Source organism: Canis lupus, chromosome X, assembly GCF_011100685.1.
Source record: "Canis lupus familiaris isolate Mischka breed German Shepherd chromosome X, alternate assembly UU_Cfam_GSD_1.0, whole genome shotgun sequence".
Lineage (NCBI taxonomy): Eukaryota > Metazoa > Chordata > Mammalia > Carnivora > Canidae > Canis > Canis lupus.
Genome location: NC_049260.1, coordinates 123,997,581 through 124,016,078, shown reverse-complemented (window position 1 = coordinate 124,016,078; position 18,498 = coordinate 123,997,581). Strand labels below are relative to the sequence as shown.

At 57.0% G+C, this 18,498-nt stretch overlaps 2 protein-coding genes and 1 long non-coding RNA gene across 4 annotated transcripts in view; 1 reads left to right on the top strand and 2 right to left on the bottom strand.

The window, feature by feature from the left end:
- F8 (coagulation factor VIII) overlaps positions 1-18,498 on the top strand; it is a 174,125-nt gene that overhangs the window by 145,675 nt on the left and 9,952 nt on the right. The window contains 2 exon segments of the mRNA NM_001003212.1: positions 17,560-17,704; positions 18,101-18,249. Of these exon segments, the coding sequence (NP_001003212.1) occupies positions 17,560-17,704; positions 18,101-18,249 (294 nt within the window).
- Positions 9,257-11,073, bottom strand: F8A1 (coagulation factor VIII associated 1; the record flags this gene model as incomplete). Its single annotated transcript, XM_038586687.1, has 2 exons — positions 9,257-10,295; positions 10,392-11,073. Coding segments are annotated over 2 exons (1,713 nt in total), but the record flags the coding sequence as incomplete, so codon positions are not given.
- LOC119878097 lies at positions 12,715-14,406 on the bottom strand. 2 transcript variants are annotated; one of them, XR_005386544.1, is made up of 3 exons: positions 14,106-14,406; positions 12,907-12,998; positions 12,715-12,782 (listed from the first exon to the last, which is right to left on the bottom strand). It is a non-coding gene; the product is annotated as an uncharacterized LOC119878097 (long non-coding RNA). The 2 variants fall into 2 exon arrangements; XR_005386543.1 differs by having other exon boundaries at positions 12,907-13,020; positions 14,106-14,392.

The following is an 18,498-nucleotide window of genomic DNA, read 5'->3' as shown; positions in this document are numbered from 1 at the left end:
CAGTCATTAGGCTCCAGTGTCATTGCCTGTGACAAGTTAACTGTGACTTGCTTGTTAGGACAGTAAGCGATGCCAAAATTGCTGGAGTAGATACTGCCTTGTAATGCTTGCATGGCCATGCTCTCTTCTTTAAGAACCAACCATTCCCGGGATCCCTGGGTGGCTCAGTGGTTTGGCGCTTGCCTTCAGCCCAGGGCATGATCCTGGGGTCCCGAGATCGAGTCCCACATCGGGCTCCCTGCATGGAGCCTGCTTCTCCCTCAGCCTGTGTCTCTGCCTCTCTCTCTCTGTGTCTCTCATGAATAAAACAAAAACAATCATTCCAGGGGGTTGGGGAAAGTGAAAAAAATAAATCCTTACCACTCTGCCATTATTCACTCATTCGTTCCAAAGCATTTGCTATGTATCAGTATTATATCAGATGCCATGTTAAATACTGGGGCAGAAAAAATATAAAAGCTAACATTTACTAAGTATTTAGTACGTGTCAGGCACTGAACTCGACCTTACATGTACTGACCCTTTAAACCTTCTAGTAAACCTTTGGTGTTTTTTTTTTTTTTTAGACTTTTTCATTTTTTAAAGATTTTTATTTATTTATTCATGAGAGACAGAGAGAGAGACAGGCAGAGGGAGAAGCAGGCTACACGCAGGGAACCCAATGTGGGACTTGATCCTAGGACTCCAGGATCACGCCCTGGGCCAAAGGCAGACGCTAAACCGCTGAGCCACCCAGGCGTCCCCAAACCTTTGTTATAAACACCACGTTAGGTGACCCAGATTCACTGCCGTGAGGGTCTCAGTGTAACAGGGACAGCAGATGAGCAAAGACAGCTCTCCAATGTGGTGCAGTAAGATGCTCTGATGCGCTCACATACGAAATGAGGCAGAGACAGAGAAAGCCGCACTGAACTTGTCTGGGTGAGTCACGAAAGGCGAACCAGGAGAAATAGCTTCTGAACTGACACTTGAAAGAGGGACAGCGGTTTATCATTGGCAGTGATGTTGGGATGGGCGCTGGGCTGGGGAGAGCGCGGGAAGTGGCTTGGCCGAGGCCGAGGCTGAGGTTGGGCAAGGCACGAGGTTCCGTGGCCCCTTGTGTGCAGCACATTGCTTTGAGTGTCCCCTGGTTTGTGGGGAACTAGGCGGGGAACCTAATAAGCACCTTTGCTTTTTGTTCCCATCACTCATCTCAGCGCCTCACACACACCCAAGGTACTCCTGAGAATACCCGTCTTGATGCAGGTCCTTCTCAAGCCAACAAGTAACCTCAGAAGGTGGTACATTTACATGAAGTGTTGCTTTCATTGGCAGGTGGATCTCTTGGCACCGATGATTATTCACGGCATCATGACCCAGGGGGCCCGCCAGAAGTTCTCCAGCCTCTACGTGTCTCAGTTTATCATCATGTACAGTCTGGATGGCAACAAGTGGCACAGTTACCGAGGGAATTCCACGGGGACCTTAATGGTATGTCATTAGTTCTTCTTTCAAGAGAATGCATGAATCTTTTAAAGAGCTTTTGACAAAGATTTCAAATTCGGGACAGACACTCCTAGCTTCTACGAGCTTAATTCTAAGAAAAGATTTTTCCACTTATGGGCAGTAGGAGTGATTGTGAACATATGGACCAAAGGTAGGAGCATCAAAGATCTCATAGATAACAGACATGAAGAGGTGCTCTGTAGGCAGAGATAGGTGACGAGGACTCCATGGATGGATGACATTCGTTTGACGTGATGGCAGGGCAATCAAGTCACATGTCCAGCAAACCGTCAATCACAGACTTGAGTTTAGGGGGGCAAATCATGAATGCAGGTTGAAGATTCCCGTCTTCCACATAAAGCGTTGGCTGAGACCTTGGGAAAGGGTCACAAGACCCTAAATTCAACAGGCTTGCAACCTTAGCATCATTGTGTACCCTTCCCTCGTGTTCGTGCCTCCTGCTGAATTGGTCCACACACCCCGCAATCCTCTCCTGTCTCTTCTGTGTCACCGCTACGGCTGTTACTGTTTATTGCCTGAGGCCCGTCAACTCACATTCATCTACTCCGTTACATTCCTAACTAGTTGTCTCCTGTTTCTAGTCTCCTCTCTGATAAAAACTTTTTGGGGAGAATCATCTTATCAGCCCTGTGCCTACAACCTTCCAGTGTCTGCCTCTCTCTTCAGAACAAAGTTAAAAAAATCCTCCAGCGGCTCCAGGCAAAATAACTCATTTTCCCCTTCAGATGCATTGCCCTGCTTCTGGTTCTGTGAGTCTGACTTACCCTCTAGCTTCTGGGAGCACTGGCAGGAGATCAGAGGAAGGAAGCAGAGTCAGATCAAGACATTTATTCTTGGGGCGCCTGGCTGGCTCCGTCGGTAGAGCATGTGACTCTTCATCTCGGGGCTGTGAGTTCAACCCCACATTGGGCATAGAGTTTACTTCAAAAATATACATAAAAAAGATATTTCTTCTCCTGGTGCTCTCCTTGTAGAGGATTGGGCTGTATCTCTCCACCGAAGGTCGCTGCTCCCTTCCGACTGGCCTTCTCTCCCTGGTCCACTTGCTGTCACTGAGTACCAAACCACCCCAAAACCTCATGTCAGAAGGACAACCGTTCTGTTTTGTTCACGGATTCTATGGGGTCAGGACTTTTAGCACAGCAGAAATGGCTGGCTGTGCTCACAATATCTAGGGTCTCAGCTAAGAAGATTTGACAGCTGGGAGCTAGAATCATCTGGAAGCTTCTTCCCTTGCATGGCTGGTAGTTGGTGCTGACTAACCTAGCTAGGATAGCATCTGGGGCTGTGACTGAAGTAACTCCATATGGCCTTCCCCTGACGCCTGAGCTTCTCACACATACACCCAGATTCAAGGGGAAGAGACATAGATCCTGCTTCTCAGTGGGAGCAATGTAAGGAATTTGTGGTCATTTTTGTAAACCACTAAAAGAATCTACTAGATTATCTCCTTTAAGATTCTGCTCCCGCTCCACCTCCCACCAGGCCTAGGTTGGCAATACCCTGCCCTCACCTACCTACCTAGTACCTTTATACGACTTTTCCCTAATCATTATGGTTTGAATGTTCCTTGTTTCGTGGTCAAACTCTGTCTTATACAGTAACTAATGCCAGAAGTAGCCCCAAGAATCAGACCCTCAAAGGAATTCTAGGATTCTGTTGCTAGCATATTCAAGGAATACGGTGTGATTTCCTTGCTTAGGGAGAAGATTGGCTGTTGGGTAATCCATGGTGCATGGTGGTATCACAATTTCTCAGACTATCACCAGTGATACTATGAGATGAGGTACAGATGGTGAGAAGGACATTGGGAGACCCAGTGGACAGCGGCATTTAATCACTGTGGCAAGAACTGTAGCATCACCTGATTGTGGAGTGACCTGTCAACCTTTTAGAGCCCTTCTTTTTATGGAGTTATGGCATACATAGGGGAAAATCCGTTACATGTTCTGAATATACTCGACAAAGATGCAGAATCCGGACACACCCATGGAGCTCTGTGGGCGTCTTCCATACCCTGTGCTTGTGGACACATACTTGGACGTAAGACCAGGTCTAAGTGCTGAGCATATGAATTGCAGACTTGCAGTGACAATTTTTTTAAAGATTTATTTATTTATGATGGACAGAGAGAGAGAGAGAGAGAGAGAGGTAGAGACACAGGCAGGGGGAGAAGCAGGCTCCATGCAGGGAGCCCGATGTGGGACTCGATCACGGGTCTCTAGGATCACGCCCTGGGCCAAAGGCGGCGCTAAACTGCTGAACCACTCGGGCTGCCCTTTTTTTTTTTTTTTTTAAGATTTTAAACAAACACTTTTTATCACACTTACAAGGTTTCTTTCTACTCCTGCTCCATTTAGAATGGCTGCAGAATTGCACCACATGCTTTTTCAGCATCTCTGACGTGATCACTTTCTTTCCTATTGTCACACTGCACTGACGTTCAGTGGTGTGCTGGCAAATGGTACACAACTGGCTCTGGAGCAAAATGGGGGATGACTAGGGGGGAAAGGCCTTGGTTTGTAGCATTTGCTGATTTCCATGATGTTAATATCCCCATCAGACCTGCTTTCAAGCTGCTGCTGTCATGTCGTTGAATGCCGAGTTGGGAACAGATGTGCTCAGTTGGCCCTCACAAGCTGGTACTAGGCCGCTCCAGCACAGCGCTGGGCAATCTCTGCGAAAGCGGTCTCAGCCAGAGTGTCCTGCTCATTGGAAACTTAGCTGGACTCACTTTGCTTACATTTTGTTTAGAATTTTTCTATGTATACTAATCAATAAAATAGGTTTACCTTTTTTAGGAGCTCTATTTACGAGATTTTGGCATGAGACTTGAACTTGAAACTTGAAAATAAAGTACAAAAGCTTCCATCTTTTCCCATTAACTTGTTGATCTAGAATAGCTTAATTAATGTAGTAATCATGTGTTTCAGCAAAGTTAGGTGGAAATGCCACTGAGCTCTGTGCCTTAGTGATAGAAGCTTGGCTCTTTTCCATTTCTTATCTGAATATTCATATCCCATTTTCTATTGCCCGTAGCTAATTGCTGTGAATGTCTACACTAGAGTTCTCTCGCCCTGCCTATGCCCTAGAGCCATACTGCATACACACATATTTCTCTCTGTTTCTCCCTTAACCAGAGTAGGGTGTCTGTCTATTCTATTGGATTTTCTATTTTTTTAATTTTTATTTATTTATTTATGATAGTCACAGAGAGAGAGAGAGAGAGAGAGAGAGGCAGAGACACAGGCAGAGGGAGGAGCAGGCTCCATGCACCGGGAGCCTGATGTGGGACTCGATCCCGGGTCTCCAGGATCGCGCCCTGGGCCAAAGGCAGGTGCTAAACCGCTGCGCCATCCAGGGATCCCCTCTATTGGATTTTCAAAGAATCAACTCTTGGTCTTAAAATCAAACATAGATTTTAAGGGTTTTTTTAAGATTTTATTTTTATTTATTTGAAAGAGAGCATGAGGGGATCCCTGGGTGGCTCAGCGGTTTAGCGCCTGCCTTTGGCCCAGGGCGTGATCCTGGAGACCCGGGATCGAGTCCCACATCAGGCTCCTTGCATGGAGCTTGCTTCTCCCTCTGCCTGTGTCTCCACCTCTCTCTGTGTGTTTCTCATGAATAAATAAATAAATTTTCAAAAGAGAGAGAGAGCATGAGTAAGAGGGAGAGGGAGAGATAGAGAATCTAAAGCAGACTCTGTGCTGAGCAGGAACCCAACACAGGGCTCAATCCCACGACCCTGAGATCGTGACCTGAGCCAAAAACAAGAGTCAGATGCTTAACCAACTGAGCCACCCAGGCGCCCCTGGAGTTGTTTTCTAACTCATTAATTTCTGTTCAAAACTTTAAAATTTTCTTTTACTTTCTTTCGGTTTTGTCTTTCCTAAAACATGGAGTTGAATGACTAGTTCATTTATTTTCAGTCTTTCTCATTCAGTATGATAAAAGAGTTAACTACTCTCATGAAGGTCATTCATTTAATAAACAGTTACTGAGTAACTGCTATGTTCTAGATTCTAGTACAGAGATGGGGAAGCTAGAGCCCATCCTTGAATTTGGACTACCACTTGCTTTTGTACGGACTGTGACTTAAGAATGGTTTTTACAGGTTTAAAGTTGCAAAAACAAACATTATGCAACGAAGATCATTTGTGGCCTGAAAAGACTAAAATATTGCCATCTGGTCCTTTACAGAAAGTTTGCAGACTGCTGGTCTGGCCTAAAGGCAGTAGAGATGCCTAGGCAGTGCCATGAAGCAGGACTCTTCATCCCCACAGCTTGCCTAATGTGCAGATTTCAATCTTAGTCATCGTCCCCCAGTGTAGTGATTCTCAGATGTTTTTATATCTTTGTTTTGCTCACAGACAAAATCTTGTTCATCAGAGATATTTCTTATCATGGATGTCCCACATAAAGAGGGAGAGGGGAACCTTTAAGGACCACAGCTACACTGCCACCGTTCTCAATAGTGTAGAATAATGTAAATGTTAACTTTTTTATTTTTTTAAGATTTATTTATTCACGAAAGACACAGAGAGAGAGGCACAGACAGAGGCAGAGGGAGAAGCAGGCTCCATGCAGGGAGCCCGACATGGGACTCCATCCTGGGGCCCCAGCATCACGCCCTGGACTAAAGGCGGCGCTAAACCGCTGAGCCACCTGGGCTGCCCTAACTTTTTTATTTTTTAAAAGATTTTACTTATTTATCCATGAGAGACACAGAGAGGCAGAGACACAGGCAGAGGGAGGAGCAGGCTTCATGCAGTGAGCCCGATGCGGGACTCGATCCCAGGACCCCAGGATCATGACCTGAGCCAAAGGCAGATGCTCAGCCACTGAGCCACCCAGGTGCCCCTGTATATGTTAACTTTGATATATCAATGAACATTTCAGTGATGTGGCTTTTTCTCTCTGGTTTTCAAGTTAAAAAGAAGAGTATTTTTAATGTCCTTTAAAAATATTTATTTTTGGTTGTGTTAGAAATCAGTGTTATTTTGACATAAAGTTGATAATTACCAAGGGATTTGTCAAAGCCTATGAAAATTGCAGAAATCTAGCCTTAGCCCAGCTATCTATGCTTTGAAGTTTCTGAGGGAGAGCTATAAAGGAGCCAATGACAAATGGAAAACAACTTTCATGTTTTCTAAAATTATACTTGTATACCCAACACCAGGCTCTCTGGCAAACCCTCCCCTCTACATCCTCAATGCAAGGAGTTAGACCAGAGGTCCAAGGGTGCTTTTCCTTAAGCCCAAACCCAAATACTGCCACCAGTCACATATCAAAACTCCTATACATTGTTGTTGTAGTGATGTGATTTGAAGTGAGGTTTGGGAGCCAATGGCGAAGAATTCTTGAGACTTTTTCAGTGCAAAAAATGCTGTTTTAATTACAGCACAGGGACAGGACCCATGGGCAGAAAGACCTGCACTGGGGTTGCGAGGAGTGGCTGATTATGTAAGATTTTCCATCCTATGGAGGGGAGGGTGATGTTAAGGTCCCAGGAAATTGAGTATAGGGTTCGGGAGGTCTGGCTATTGATGATTGCTTTTTTTCCTTGTAAATCATTAAGACAGTTGCAAACTGATGGAAGATTCATGTCGTGCATGACTGTGATCTCTGTCAGTTAAGCATTTGTTTTTTCCCCTTCCTTTGCTCTTGGGCAGCCAGGAGTGCCTGCACAACATCACACCTTTCCCACCTGGTGGGTGGGGTGGGAGGGGGGCAGTTGTTGCGGAGTATTAGCGTGTGCTTTACCCTCAGCTTGCCTTTTGCTCCCTCATCAATAAGACTACTGGCCAGACTGAGGGGGGCACTTGACGGGATGAGCACTGGGTGTTACTCTAGATGTTGGCAAATTGAACACCAATAAAAAATAAATGTATAAAAAAAAAAAGACTACTGGCCAGGCCTGTAGCCCGGGTTGAGAGTATACCAAGAAAAGTAAAACTGCAAAGGACCATGCACCCTAACCACTTTTTTAAAAAATGTTTTTCAAAAATTCCAGTATAATTAATGTAGTGTTACATTAGTTTCAGGTGTACAACATGGTGACTCAACACCTCTATACATTTCCCAGGGCTCATGATGATTACGTGCACTCTTAATCCCCATCATGTATTTCACCCATCCCCACACCTACACCCCATCTGGTGACCATCAGTTTCTGGTCTATATTTAGGAGTCTGGTTTTTTTATCTCTTTTTTTTCTTTCATCTTTTGTTTCTTAAATTCCACAGGAGTGAAATCATACAGTATTTGTCTTTCTCTGACTTATTTCACATAACATTATACATTCTAGATCCATCCATGTTGCAAATGGCAAGATTGAATTCTTTTTCAGGGCTCAAAAATACTCCATTTTGGATCTGTGTGTGTGTGTGTGTGTGTGTGTGTGTGTGTGTGTCTTGATCCTTTCATCTATGGACACTTGGATTGCTTCCATATATTGACTGTTGTAAATAATGCTGCTGTAAACATAGGGGTGTGTATCTTTCTTCGAATTAGTGTTCTCATTTTCGTTGGGTAAATACCCAGTTGGGGAATTACATGGTCATATGGTGGTTCTATTTTTAATTTTTAAAGGAACCTCCATACTATTTTCCACAGTGGCCGCAACAGCTGGCATTCACACCAATAGTGCATGAAGGCTCCTTTTTCTCCACATCCTCACCAACACCTGTGCTTTCCTGTGGTTTTGATTTTAGCCATTCTGACAGATGTGATATCTCATTGTGGTTTTCACTTGCATTTCCCTGATGATTAGTGATGTTGAGCATCTTTTCATGTGTCTGATACCCTAACACTTTTGCAATAAGTTAGACTAGGCTTTTAGGGCTCCGAAAGACCCTTCCAGGCAGCCACGTGAGTGCGCAGGACTGGTGGCGGAGTCTGTGTCAGATGGGCCTCTTTTGTATTTTCTTACCTACTGACTGCTTCCCCGTTGCTGAAATGGCGGCATGAGGACTACCTAACCGTCCCACCCATTTACAGGCGCTTAACTCACGGTGACCACCGCCTACACATCCCCCAACACACACACACACTAAAGGCAAAACAGAACTGCCCAACCGCATCCTTAAACCTCACCCCACCAGATCAGTTCCGTACACAGCCTCAGGCTAAAGGGTGCATTTTCCGAAAGCAGAAGGACTGAGAGGGAGATTACATTCTGGAGAGTTCTCACTGGCCCTCCCAAACCCCTAAAGGCAAGTGGAATGTAAAAACACGCGGCTAGTAACGTTTGCACGCGACATTTGGACCAAAAAGCCTTGAAAATGTAGGATTCTGAAACAGGATGCTGTCCTCTTGGGCAAGAAAGGCGCGGTCTCGCAGGCCGAGGACCACGCAATAGGTCGGAAGCACGCTGATTCAACACATCTGAGTTACCTACCAGTGGCGGGAAGGCGCCCAGGACAAGTAAGTCCCAGCGTGGCCCAGGCCCACGTCTGAGAATGGAACCTAGGCCCACAACCCTGAGTTCCAAGGCACGCCAGACACCTCGACAGTCGAACGTGGGCCCCTGCTTTGCGCAGGACACATTCGCCTTGGCGCCGAGGAAGGCCCACGCGGCCAAGGTTGTCTGTGGATTGACTGTGCGGCACAGCCCGAGCAGCAGGCGCACGGACCGCTGCGAGTGAACGACCACACTGCGGCCCGAAGCACAGCCACCCGCTCTTCCCCTTGCTGCCTCCCGACAGGTGGAGCAGCTATTCCGCGTTACGGAGGAAGGCGAACCGCAGGCGAGAGGCATCAGAACGGCTTTATTGTGGATTTAGGGCAGCAGCCCCGAGGGCCCGTGCCATCTAGTGCTCCCCAGGGGTACGCGTGGGGCGTGGGCAACAAAGGAGAACCTGGGTGAGCACCTGGAGAGACACCGGCCTGCGCTAAAGCAGATCCCCGACGAACAAAAAACGGAACCGAGAGGCGTGTGCAACATCCAACCGTCCGACTTGCAACAGAGGTGTACGGGAGGGTGGGGGTGGGGGTGGGGGTGGGGGCCCGCAGGGGAGTTGGGTGCAAGAAGAGGCCAGGGGTAAAGGGGCCGCTCGGTGTCCCGTGGCCCGTCTTGGGGAAGAGAGCCAAGTCCTCCAGGCTGACCCCGTGATGCTGGGGTGGTTGCCGCGCCAGGGACGGCACGAAGCCTGTGGGATGCGGGAGGCTGCAGTCCCGCAGCGTCCGGTGGAGGCGGGCGGGCGAAGAGCAAGACAGGTGCGAGTGCCGGGCCCCTGCCCGTCGGTCCGTGGGCACCGCCGCCCGCCGGCCGGCCGGCCGGCCGGCCGGCCCGCGGTCCAACGGCGGGGCAGCAGCAGGCCACGGGGCCAGAGGCGGAAAGCGGCTTCGGGGCTGGCGCGCGCGAGTGGTCAGACGCCCTGCCCCGACGGGGGACACGGCTTCCTGCAGAACGAGGTGCAGCAGGTGGTTCTGCTCCGCACTGAGCAGCGGCCACATGTCCACCTGCAGCGACTTGACGGCCTCCGTGTCCTTCTCGTGGGTGGCCATGACCAGGGACTGGAGCAGCAGGAACAGCTCGTCGGGAAGCTGGCCGGCGCCGTCGGGCCCGTGGCCGTCGAAGGCCTCCCAGGAGTACTTCTCCAGCGTGTGGGCGTGCTCGGGCAGCAGCTTGGCGGGCGGCGGCTGCAGCAGGAGCAGCAGCAGCACGCGGGACACCTCGCAGCGGACCAGCACGTCCGAGAAGGCGCCCAGCGTGGCGGGCGCGGGCGTGGGCGTGGGCGCGGGCGCGGCAGGCAGCAGGGCGGCGGGCAGGGCCGGGGCGGCGGCGGCGGGGCCCAGCGGGGCGGAGGCCGACGAGGACGAGGCCGAGGCCGACGAGGTCGAGGCCGAGGCCGACGAGGTCGACGCCGCCGCCGGCGGGGCCAGGGGCAGCGGCGGGGCGGGCGGCGGCGGGGCCGGGGGCGGCTGCCGCAGCGGGTGGCTGCCGTGCTCCCGCGCCAGGCGCTGCATGCGCGTGAAGACGGCCAGGGCGCCGCTGTAGTCGCGCGCCAGCAGCTGGCAGGAGGCGGCGTCGCCCAGCGCCTGCAGCGCGGCCAGGGGCAGCTGCGGCAGGTGCAGCTGCGCGGCGCGCAGGAAGTGGCCGGCGGCGGCGGCCGGCTGGCCCAGGTCGCGCAGGGCGGCGGCCAGCTCGAGGCACAGGCCGGCGGCGGCGGCCGGCTGGCCCAGCTCCAGGTGCAGGCGCACGGCGGCGCCCAGCGCGCTGGCGGCGGCCTGCAGCGGCTCCCCGTAGGCCGCGGGGCAGGCGAGGCGCTGGCGGGCGTCGCGCTCCTGCCGCAGGAAGAGGCGCGCGGCCTCGGTCAGCGCCAGCGCCTCCCCGGGCCCGTGGAACAGCGCCTGCTGGCAGCGCGCCACGGCCAGCTGGCACCACGCGGCGTACGGCAGGCACTCCTGCGCGCGCAGCTCCCGGCCCAGCTGCGCGAACTGCTCGCCCGCCTCCGCCACGTTCGGCTTCCGCAGGAACCGCTTACGCAGCTTGCTCGACACCTGCCGGTAGCGGGCCAGGAAGTCCCCGGCCTCGGGCCCCGGGCCCGCGCCGCCGCCGCCGCCGCCGCCGCCGCCGCCCGGGCCGCCGCCGCCGCCGCCGCCCGGGCCGCCCGCCGCCCGCCGCCGCCATCTTGCCCGCACGCGCGCACGCCCGACGTGCCCGCGTCCCCCGGCCCCGCCCCCTGCGGGCCCCGCCCCCCCGCGGACCCCGCGCATGCGTGCGCCGCCCCCCGCCGTCCCGCCGGACGGAACCGAGCGCGCGGGCCGGCGCGGGGCCTGGGCGGCCGCGGCCCTTCCGAGGCGACCCCGGCCCCCGGGTCGGCCCGCGCCCCCCGGCCCCTCCCGGCCCCTGCCGGCCCCCGAGCTAACGTCGCGGCGCCGGCCCGCCTGGCCCCGAGGCCGCTTGGCCGGAGTCAGGATGGTCCCCGCCCCCCCAGCCTTCCGTCAAAGCCCTGTCCCCTCGAGTCCGCGCCGGCACCTGTGTCCCCCAACAGTCCGCGCCGGCAGCTGTGTCCCCCCATTCACTCCGCGCCGGCAGGTGTGTCCCCCTCCATCCCGCAGCCAGGTTGTTACTGCACCGGCGTTCACCCCATCACCACGCCGCAGGCATGGTCCTGAGCTCCAGCCCCACACACACCATCGTCCACGGGACTGGCCCGTGCGGTGGGGGGGGGTCTTCTATGCCCCAGCGTCACTCCCAGCCCAGCCACCCCCTGTCCTGACCCCGAGCAGTCCCCGTCCCCGCACCCCAGCCGGACCCCACCACCACCCCTGCACCCCAGCCGGACCCCGCCACAGCCCCCGTCCCTGCACCCCAACAATGCTCCGGACCGCATGACCGAACCCCGCACCACACCCACGAACCCGCGCCCCACGCCACACCCCAAATCCTCCATCACCCCCATCGTGCACCGCCGAGGGCACCCCAACCCCCCGTCATCCCCGAGCCCCGCACCCCCACCCCAACCTCGCCCACAACCCCAAACCCCAACCTCCCCCCCGCCCCCCCCCGCCCTCCCCCCGAGGCGCGTCCCGCACCCAGTGAGCCAGGCGCACACGTCTGGTTGTCTCTGCGCCTTTTATTGCGGGGACGCGGGGGTCACCGAGCCCCCCCGGCGGCTCCCCGGGCGGCGGCGGGCATCAGGGGCCGGGGGCGGCTAGTACCGGGCCGGGGCCACCTGGGACACGGTGGTCATCGTGAACAAGCCGCTGAGCAGCTCGTGGTTGTGCAGCGCCCGGTCCACGAGCTCCGGGGTGATGTACGCGGTGCGCCTGTGCCGGGCCTCGTCGCCCGCCAGCCCCAGCACGGTGGCCGTCAGGAACTGGATGACGGCCGCCAGGAAGATGGGGGCGGACGCGCCCAGGCGCTTGGCGTAGCGGCCGGCCCGCAGGAGCGCCCATCTGGCACACGAGAAGGCCAGCCCCGCGCGGGCGCTGGCGAGCGGCACGACCTCGGGCGCGGCCCGCCTACAGGCTCCCCTGAGCCCAGACGAGCGGGCGGGAGCGCCGAGGTAGGGCGGGAAGAGGGCCAGGGCGGGAAGGACACGGACTGCTGGGGAGGGAGAGGCGTCGGGGGCGGAGGCAGGAGGGGAGCACGCGGGACCTAGGGACGGAGCCTCGGGCTGCGGAGACTAGGGACGCTAGGCTCGACGGAGACCACGGGCCTCGGGCTGCGGAGACCCGGGCTGAGGACGGTCGGCGTCGGGCCGCGGGGACATGGGGCTTGGGCTGCAGAGACATCGGGCTGCGGACAGAGAGACACCGGCCTCGGGCTGCGGAGAGACGGGGCAAGGGCTGCAGACAGACGGGCCTCAGGCTGCAGAGAGACCGACCTCGGGCTGCAGAGAGACCGAACTCGGGCTGCAGAGTGTCTGACCTCGGGCTGCAGAGACCGACCTCGGGCTGCGGAGAGACGGGCCTCGGGCTGCAGAAAGTCCGACCTCGGGCTGCAGAGACCGACCTCAGGCTGCGGAGAGACGGGCCTCGCGCTGCAGAGAGACCGACCTCGGGCTGTAGAGAGACTGACCTCGGGCTGCAGAGACCGACCTCGGGCTGCAGAGAGTCCGACCTCGGGCTGCAGAGAGTCCGACCTCGGGCTGCAGAGAGACGGGCCTCGGGCTGCGCTGCCGAAACAGCGTCGGGGCGCAGAGAGGAGCGCCGGGGTGCACCGCCGTGCGGCGCGCTGGGCCGGCTGCACCCGAGCCCTCAGCAGCGGGCGAGGAGGCCCCGCTCCGTATCCGAGGGACACACCCCCTCCCCGCCCCGCTGCGCACGCGGTGACACGCAGGCCTGATGAGGTCACCGCGTCCCCATTGGCCCGGCCCGGCCCTCGCCCGCCAGAAAAGCCGCTGGCGGGAAGTCGCTGGCTCTGCGCCGCGCGGACGGCATGGGGCGCCACCGACGAGCGTGCAGGAGCTCGCGCGCCCCCACGTGCACCCCCGACATGTCGGCCCTCTCGGCTGCACACGCGGCACCGCCCCGCACAGACGGCCCGGCCGCCGCGCGCTCACTGCCCCCTGCACCCCGTCCTGCCCCCGGGGACCGACCGCTCCTCGGCCTCCTGTCCCTGCCGCTTGGCGTCCGCTGGACACCTGCTGCAGGGGCCACCCTGGGACCAGTAGGTGGCCGTGTGCGCCGGCCGCGTTCCCTCGGCACCGTGTTCTCAGGAGGGCTGTTCTCTGAGGGAGCGGGAACCGGGGTCCCTCCCCCCGAGAGAGCAGGAATCGGGCCCCTCCCCCTGAGGGAGCAGGAATCGGGGCACCCCCCCCCAGGGAGCAGGAATAACGGCCTCTTCCCCCCCCCCCAGGGAGCAGGAATCGGGGCCCCTCCCCTCAAGGGAGCAGGAGTCGGGGTCCCTCCCCCCCGAGAGAGCAGGAATCGGGCCCCTCCCCCTGAGGGAGCAGGAATCGGGGTCCCTCCTCCCGAGGGAGCAGGAATCGGGGCACCCCCCCCCCCAGGGAGCAGGAATAACGGCCTCTTCCCCCCCCCCCCCCGGGAGCAGGAATCGGGGCCCCTCCCCTCGAGGGAGCAGGAATCCGGGACCCCCAAGGGAGCGGGAATTGGGGTCCCTCCGCCCGAGGGAGCAAAAGACGGACCTCGGGCTGCAGAAAGACGGACCTCGGGCTGCGGAGAGACCGACCTCGGGCTGCGGAGAGACCAACCTCGGGCTGCGCTTCCGAAAGACGGCGTCGGGGCGCAGAGAGGAGCGCCGGGGTGCACCGCCGTGCGGCGCGCTGGGCCGGCTGCTCCCGAGCTCTGAGCAGCGGGCGAGGAGGCCCCGCTCCGTATAAAAGCGACACCCCCTCCCCTCCCCGCTGCGCACGCGGTGACACGCAGATCTGATGAGGTCACCGCGTCCTCATTGGCCCGGCCCTCGCCCGCCAGAAAAGGCGGGAAGTCGCTGGCTCTGCGCCGCGCGGACGGCATGGGGCGCCACCCACGAGCGTGCAGGAGCTCGCGCGCCCCCACGTGCACCCCCGACATGTCGGCCCTCTCGGCTGCACACGCGGCAGCGCCCCGCACAGACGGCCCGGCCGCCGCGCGCTCACTGCCCCCTGCACCCCGTCCTGCCCCCGGGGACCGACCGCTCCTCGGCCTCCTGTCCCTGCCGCTTGGCGTCCGCTGGACACCTGCTGCAGGGGCCACCCTGGGACCAGTAGGTGGCCGTGTGCGCCGGCCGCGTTCCCTCGGCACCGTGTTCTCAGGAGGGCTGTTCTCCGAGGGAGCGGGAACCCGGGTCCCCCCCCCCAAGGGAGCAGGAATTGGGGTCCCTCCCCCCGAGCGATCAGGAAGCGGGGTCCCTCCACCAAGGGACAGGAGTCGGGGTCCCTCCCCCCGAGGGATCAGGAATCGGGGTCCCTCCACCAAGGGATCAGGAGTTGGGGTCCCTCCCCCAAGGGACAGGAGTCAGGGTCCCTCCCCCAAGGGACAGGAGTCGGGGTCCCTCCGCCAAGGGACAGGAGTCGGGGTCCGTCCCCCCGAGGGAGCAGGAATAGGCCCCCCGAGGCAGCGGGGATCGCCCTGCACGTCCATCGAGGGGCACTCGCCCCCACTGCGCGCCCCCCCTGGCGGCGAGGGGCACCTGCGGGCGGACGTGCGCGGCGGCGGCGGCGGCGAAGGTCGCGCGGGGCCCCTCCGGGCGCGGGATGGGGGGCCCGACGGCAGGGCGACACCCGCTGTCTGGGCAGCGCGCTGACCCGGCCCCCTGCTCCCGCCGCGCCGCCCCACTGGCCCTGGCCCGCGCCTGCTCCTCCCGGTGCGGCCTCGCGAGCCCCCGCGCCGGCTGTGCCGCGGCACCTGGCACCTGGGGGTCACTGTCCCCCGTGTGTAGGGAGGGGCAGGGCGGGGCCCGAGGGACAGGGAGCTCGGGCAGGTGCAGCCCGCTGACCCGGGCCCCCGTGGAGCCTGCGGGCTCCCCCCGCGCCCCCAGGGCTGCCGACCCGAGCCCGGGCTGCAGGCGGCCGCCCAGCTGATCCCCCCCGCCCCCCCGCCCCCCCCGGGCTGGGCCTGTCGCGCCCCCGGGTCCCGAGCGCCGCCCCGCGGTGCCAGCAGCGGCGGGTCGGCGCGGCGGGAGCGCTGCAGGTGCGCCGGGACCGGGCGGGGCCCTCCCTCTGGGTGCCCCTCCAGGCGGCCCCTGCACTCGGGCTGCGCAGGGCGGGGCGGGGGAGCTTCCCGGAGGGGGTGCGGCCTGTCTGTCGCCTGGGCGCGACTCGGCGATGGGACACGTTCAGGTCCTGACACCGGGGGGGGGGGGGGGGGGGGGGCGGGGGGGCTTCCCGCGTATTCGGGGCCTCCCGAGTGACTTTCAGCAATGTTCCGTGACTTTCCGTGCACACGCCCTGCACGTCCTCCGCTACGTGTATTCCTAGGGATGTAATTGCACGTGATCCCGATTTGAATAAAATTATTCAATCAGTTAGTTAACTGATCAATTAATCAGTTTCGTTTGAGGTTCGTCGCCGCTGCCGCGTGGAAAACCCCCTAATTTCTGCACGTTGGTCTCATATCCTGAAGTTTGTTGAATTCACTAACTCTGCCGGTGTTTCGTGAATTCTTTAGGACTTTTTCTGTGTAAGGTTATGTCATCTGAGAACACAGATGGTTTTCCTTCTTCCTTTCCAATTTAAATACCCTTTATTTCTTTCTCTTGCATCATTGCTCTAGCCAGGATTTCCATTACAATGTCGGTTAGAGGCAGGGAAAGCGCGGATTCTTGTTCCTGATTAGGGGAAAAGCTTTCAGTCCTCCACCAGTGAGTATGACCTTAGCTATGGGTATTTCATAAATGCCCTTTATTATGTTTGGTGATTCCCCTTCTATTCCTAGTTTGCTGAGTGTTTTTTGTCAGGAAAAGGTGGATTTTAGTCAATGCTTTTTCTGCATGAATCAAGACAGTCATGTGGGTTTTTCCCCCTTTATTTTATTAACGTAGAGTTATTTTCTTAAGTTGAAGCATCTTTGTATTCCTGGGACAGTTCCTTTTTGGACATGAAATGTCACTTTTATAATGTACTGCTGGATTCCGTCTGCTAAAATCATTTGAGGATTTCTGCACCTATATTCTTTTTTAAAGATTTTTTAGGTACTATTTGAGAGACCATGAATGATCAGGGGGCGGAGGGAGAGGATGAAGCAGACTCCCCACTGAGCAGGGAGCCTGACGCGGGCCTCGATCTCCCGACCCGGGATCATGACCTGAGCTGAAAGCGGATGCTTCACCGACTGAGCCACCAGGCACCCGGGCAAAACAATTTCTTACAACATTCTGCACGATACTGTAATGCTGATGTGTCATCATATAACACACACTGATTCCTATTCTAGTGTATTCAAGCATACACAAAGCCTAGGAGATCATTTTAAACTTTCCGTAGCCTGTACGCCATGGTTTAAACCGAGGCCTTCTGAGTAGGTGTTCCTTTTTTATTTAAAGATTTTATTTATTTATTCATGAGAGACACAGAGAGAGAGAGAGAGGCAGAGACCCAGGCAGAGGGAGAAGCAGGCTCCATGCAGGGAGCCCGACGCGGGGCTCGATCCCAGGTCTCCAGGTTCATGCCCTGGGCCGAAGGCAGGTGCCAAGCCACTGAGCCCCCCAGGGATCCCCTGACTAGGTGTTCCTATCACATTTCTCAAACTGTGTTCCCTTTCCTTTGAAGATGCCGTGTACTTTCTCTGCACCCTAGACTGCTCAAGGTCCGAACCCCCACATGTTGGATGTTAACACGTGTCTTACAAATCCATACACAAGGAATCATTAATTAAAGCCTCACAGTTCATGCACATGTGCACACACACACACACACAGAGAGAGACCACAGTCTTGGAAGATTATCCTGAGGCCAGGGTGGTAGGGTGGTGCCTGCCAGCACCCTCTCAGATGTGGAACAGGGCCCGACATACAGGACTTCTAGCTACGACGGTTGTATGTGAGCGCTGCGTGCTGTCGAGAGAAGCACAAAGCAAAATTAGAGGGAAGATGCAATGGGGAGCAATTGCTTTGTACCCTGTCTGCACCTGGCATGTACCTGTGCTAATCCCTCCCCACAGGTCTTCTTTGGCAACGTGGATTCATCTGGGATCAAACACAATATTTTTAACCCTCCGATTATTGCTCAGTACATCCGTTTGCACCCAACCCATTACAGCATCCGCAGCACTCTTCGCATGGAGCTCTTGGGCTGTGACTTCAACAGTAAGTGCCCAGTCATCACGTGCCCTTCCGTGTCCCAGCCCCGGGTGGGATGAATGACTGTCCTAGTCTTCTCGAGGGCAGGGCGATGTCCCAGGACACAGAACCACGAATGCTAAGAGCAGCGCAGTCCCGAGCAAACGCAGGCCTTGGTCATTGTAACCATGGGATTCCCTAGGGGCAGCCACCTCCTCCGGCACTCTTAAGGTCAAAGTGCCCCCGAACTGAGAAGAGCTGACCAGAAGGCGCGGGGCAGCAGTAACAGCATGGGTGCGGGGGTTAATGCCTGGGAGATGGTGCGGTGGGGATAGTAGGGGGGGGGGTGTCGGCGGCCGCAGGCCAGTGCAACCGAGGCTGCCTCTTGTCCTTATGATTGCGCCCACCTTTAATCTCTCTGAGGTTGCAGCATGCCGCTGGGGATGGAGAGTAAAGCAATATCAGATGCTCAGATCACTGCCTCGTCCTACCTAAGCAGTATGCTTGCCACTTGGTCTCCTTCCCAAGCCCGGCTGCACCTGCAGGGCAGGACTAATGCCTGGAGACCTCAGGTAAGAGGCCTCACACTCGCCACTTAACCGACGCAGAGCAGGGAGGATGGGTTGGGAAAGTCCTCGACTGCTCCTTTAGAGGCCTTTCTGCCACCTGGGTGTTCCCCGAGACGTGTCAAGGGTGGTCGCGTCTCGGGGGAAGAATCCGCACAGACATTTAGTGGATGTGCCAGGTGATCGCACACAACATTTTTAGGGGGGAAACGATCCCTGAGTGAGCCTCCAAGAAGCAGGATCTCTGTGTGCAAT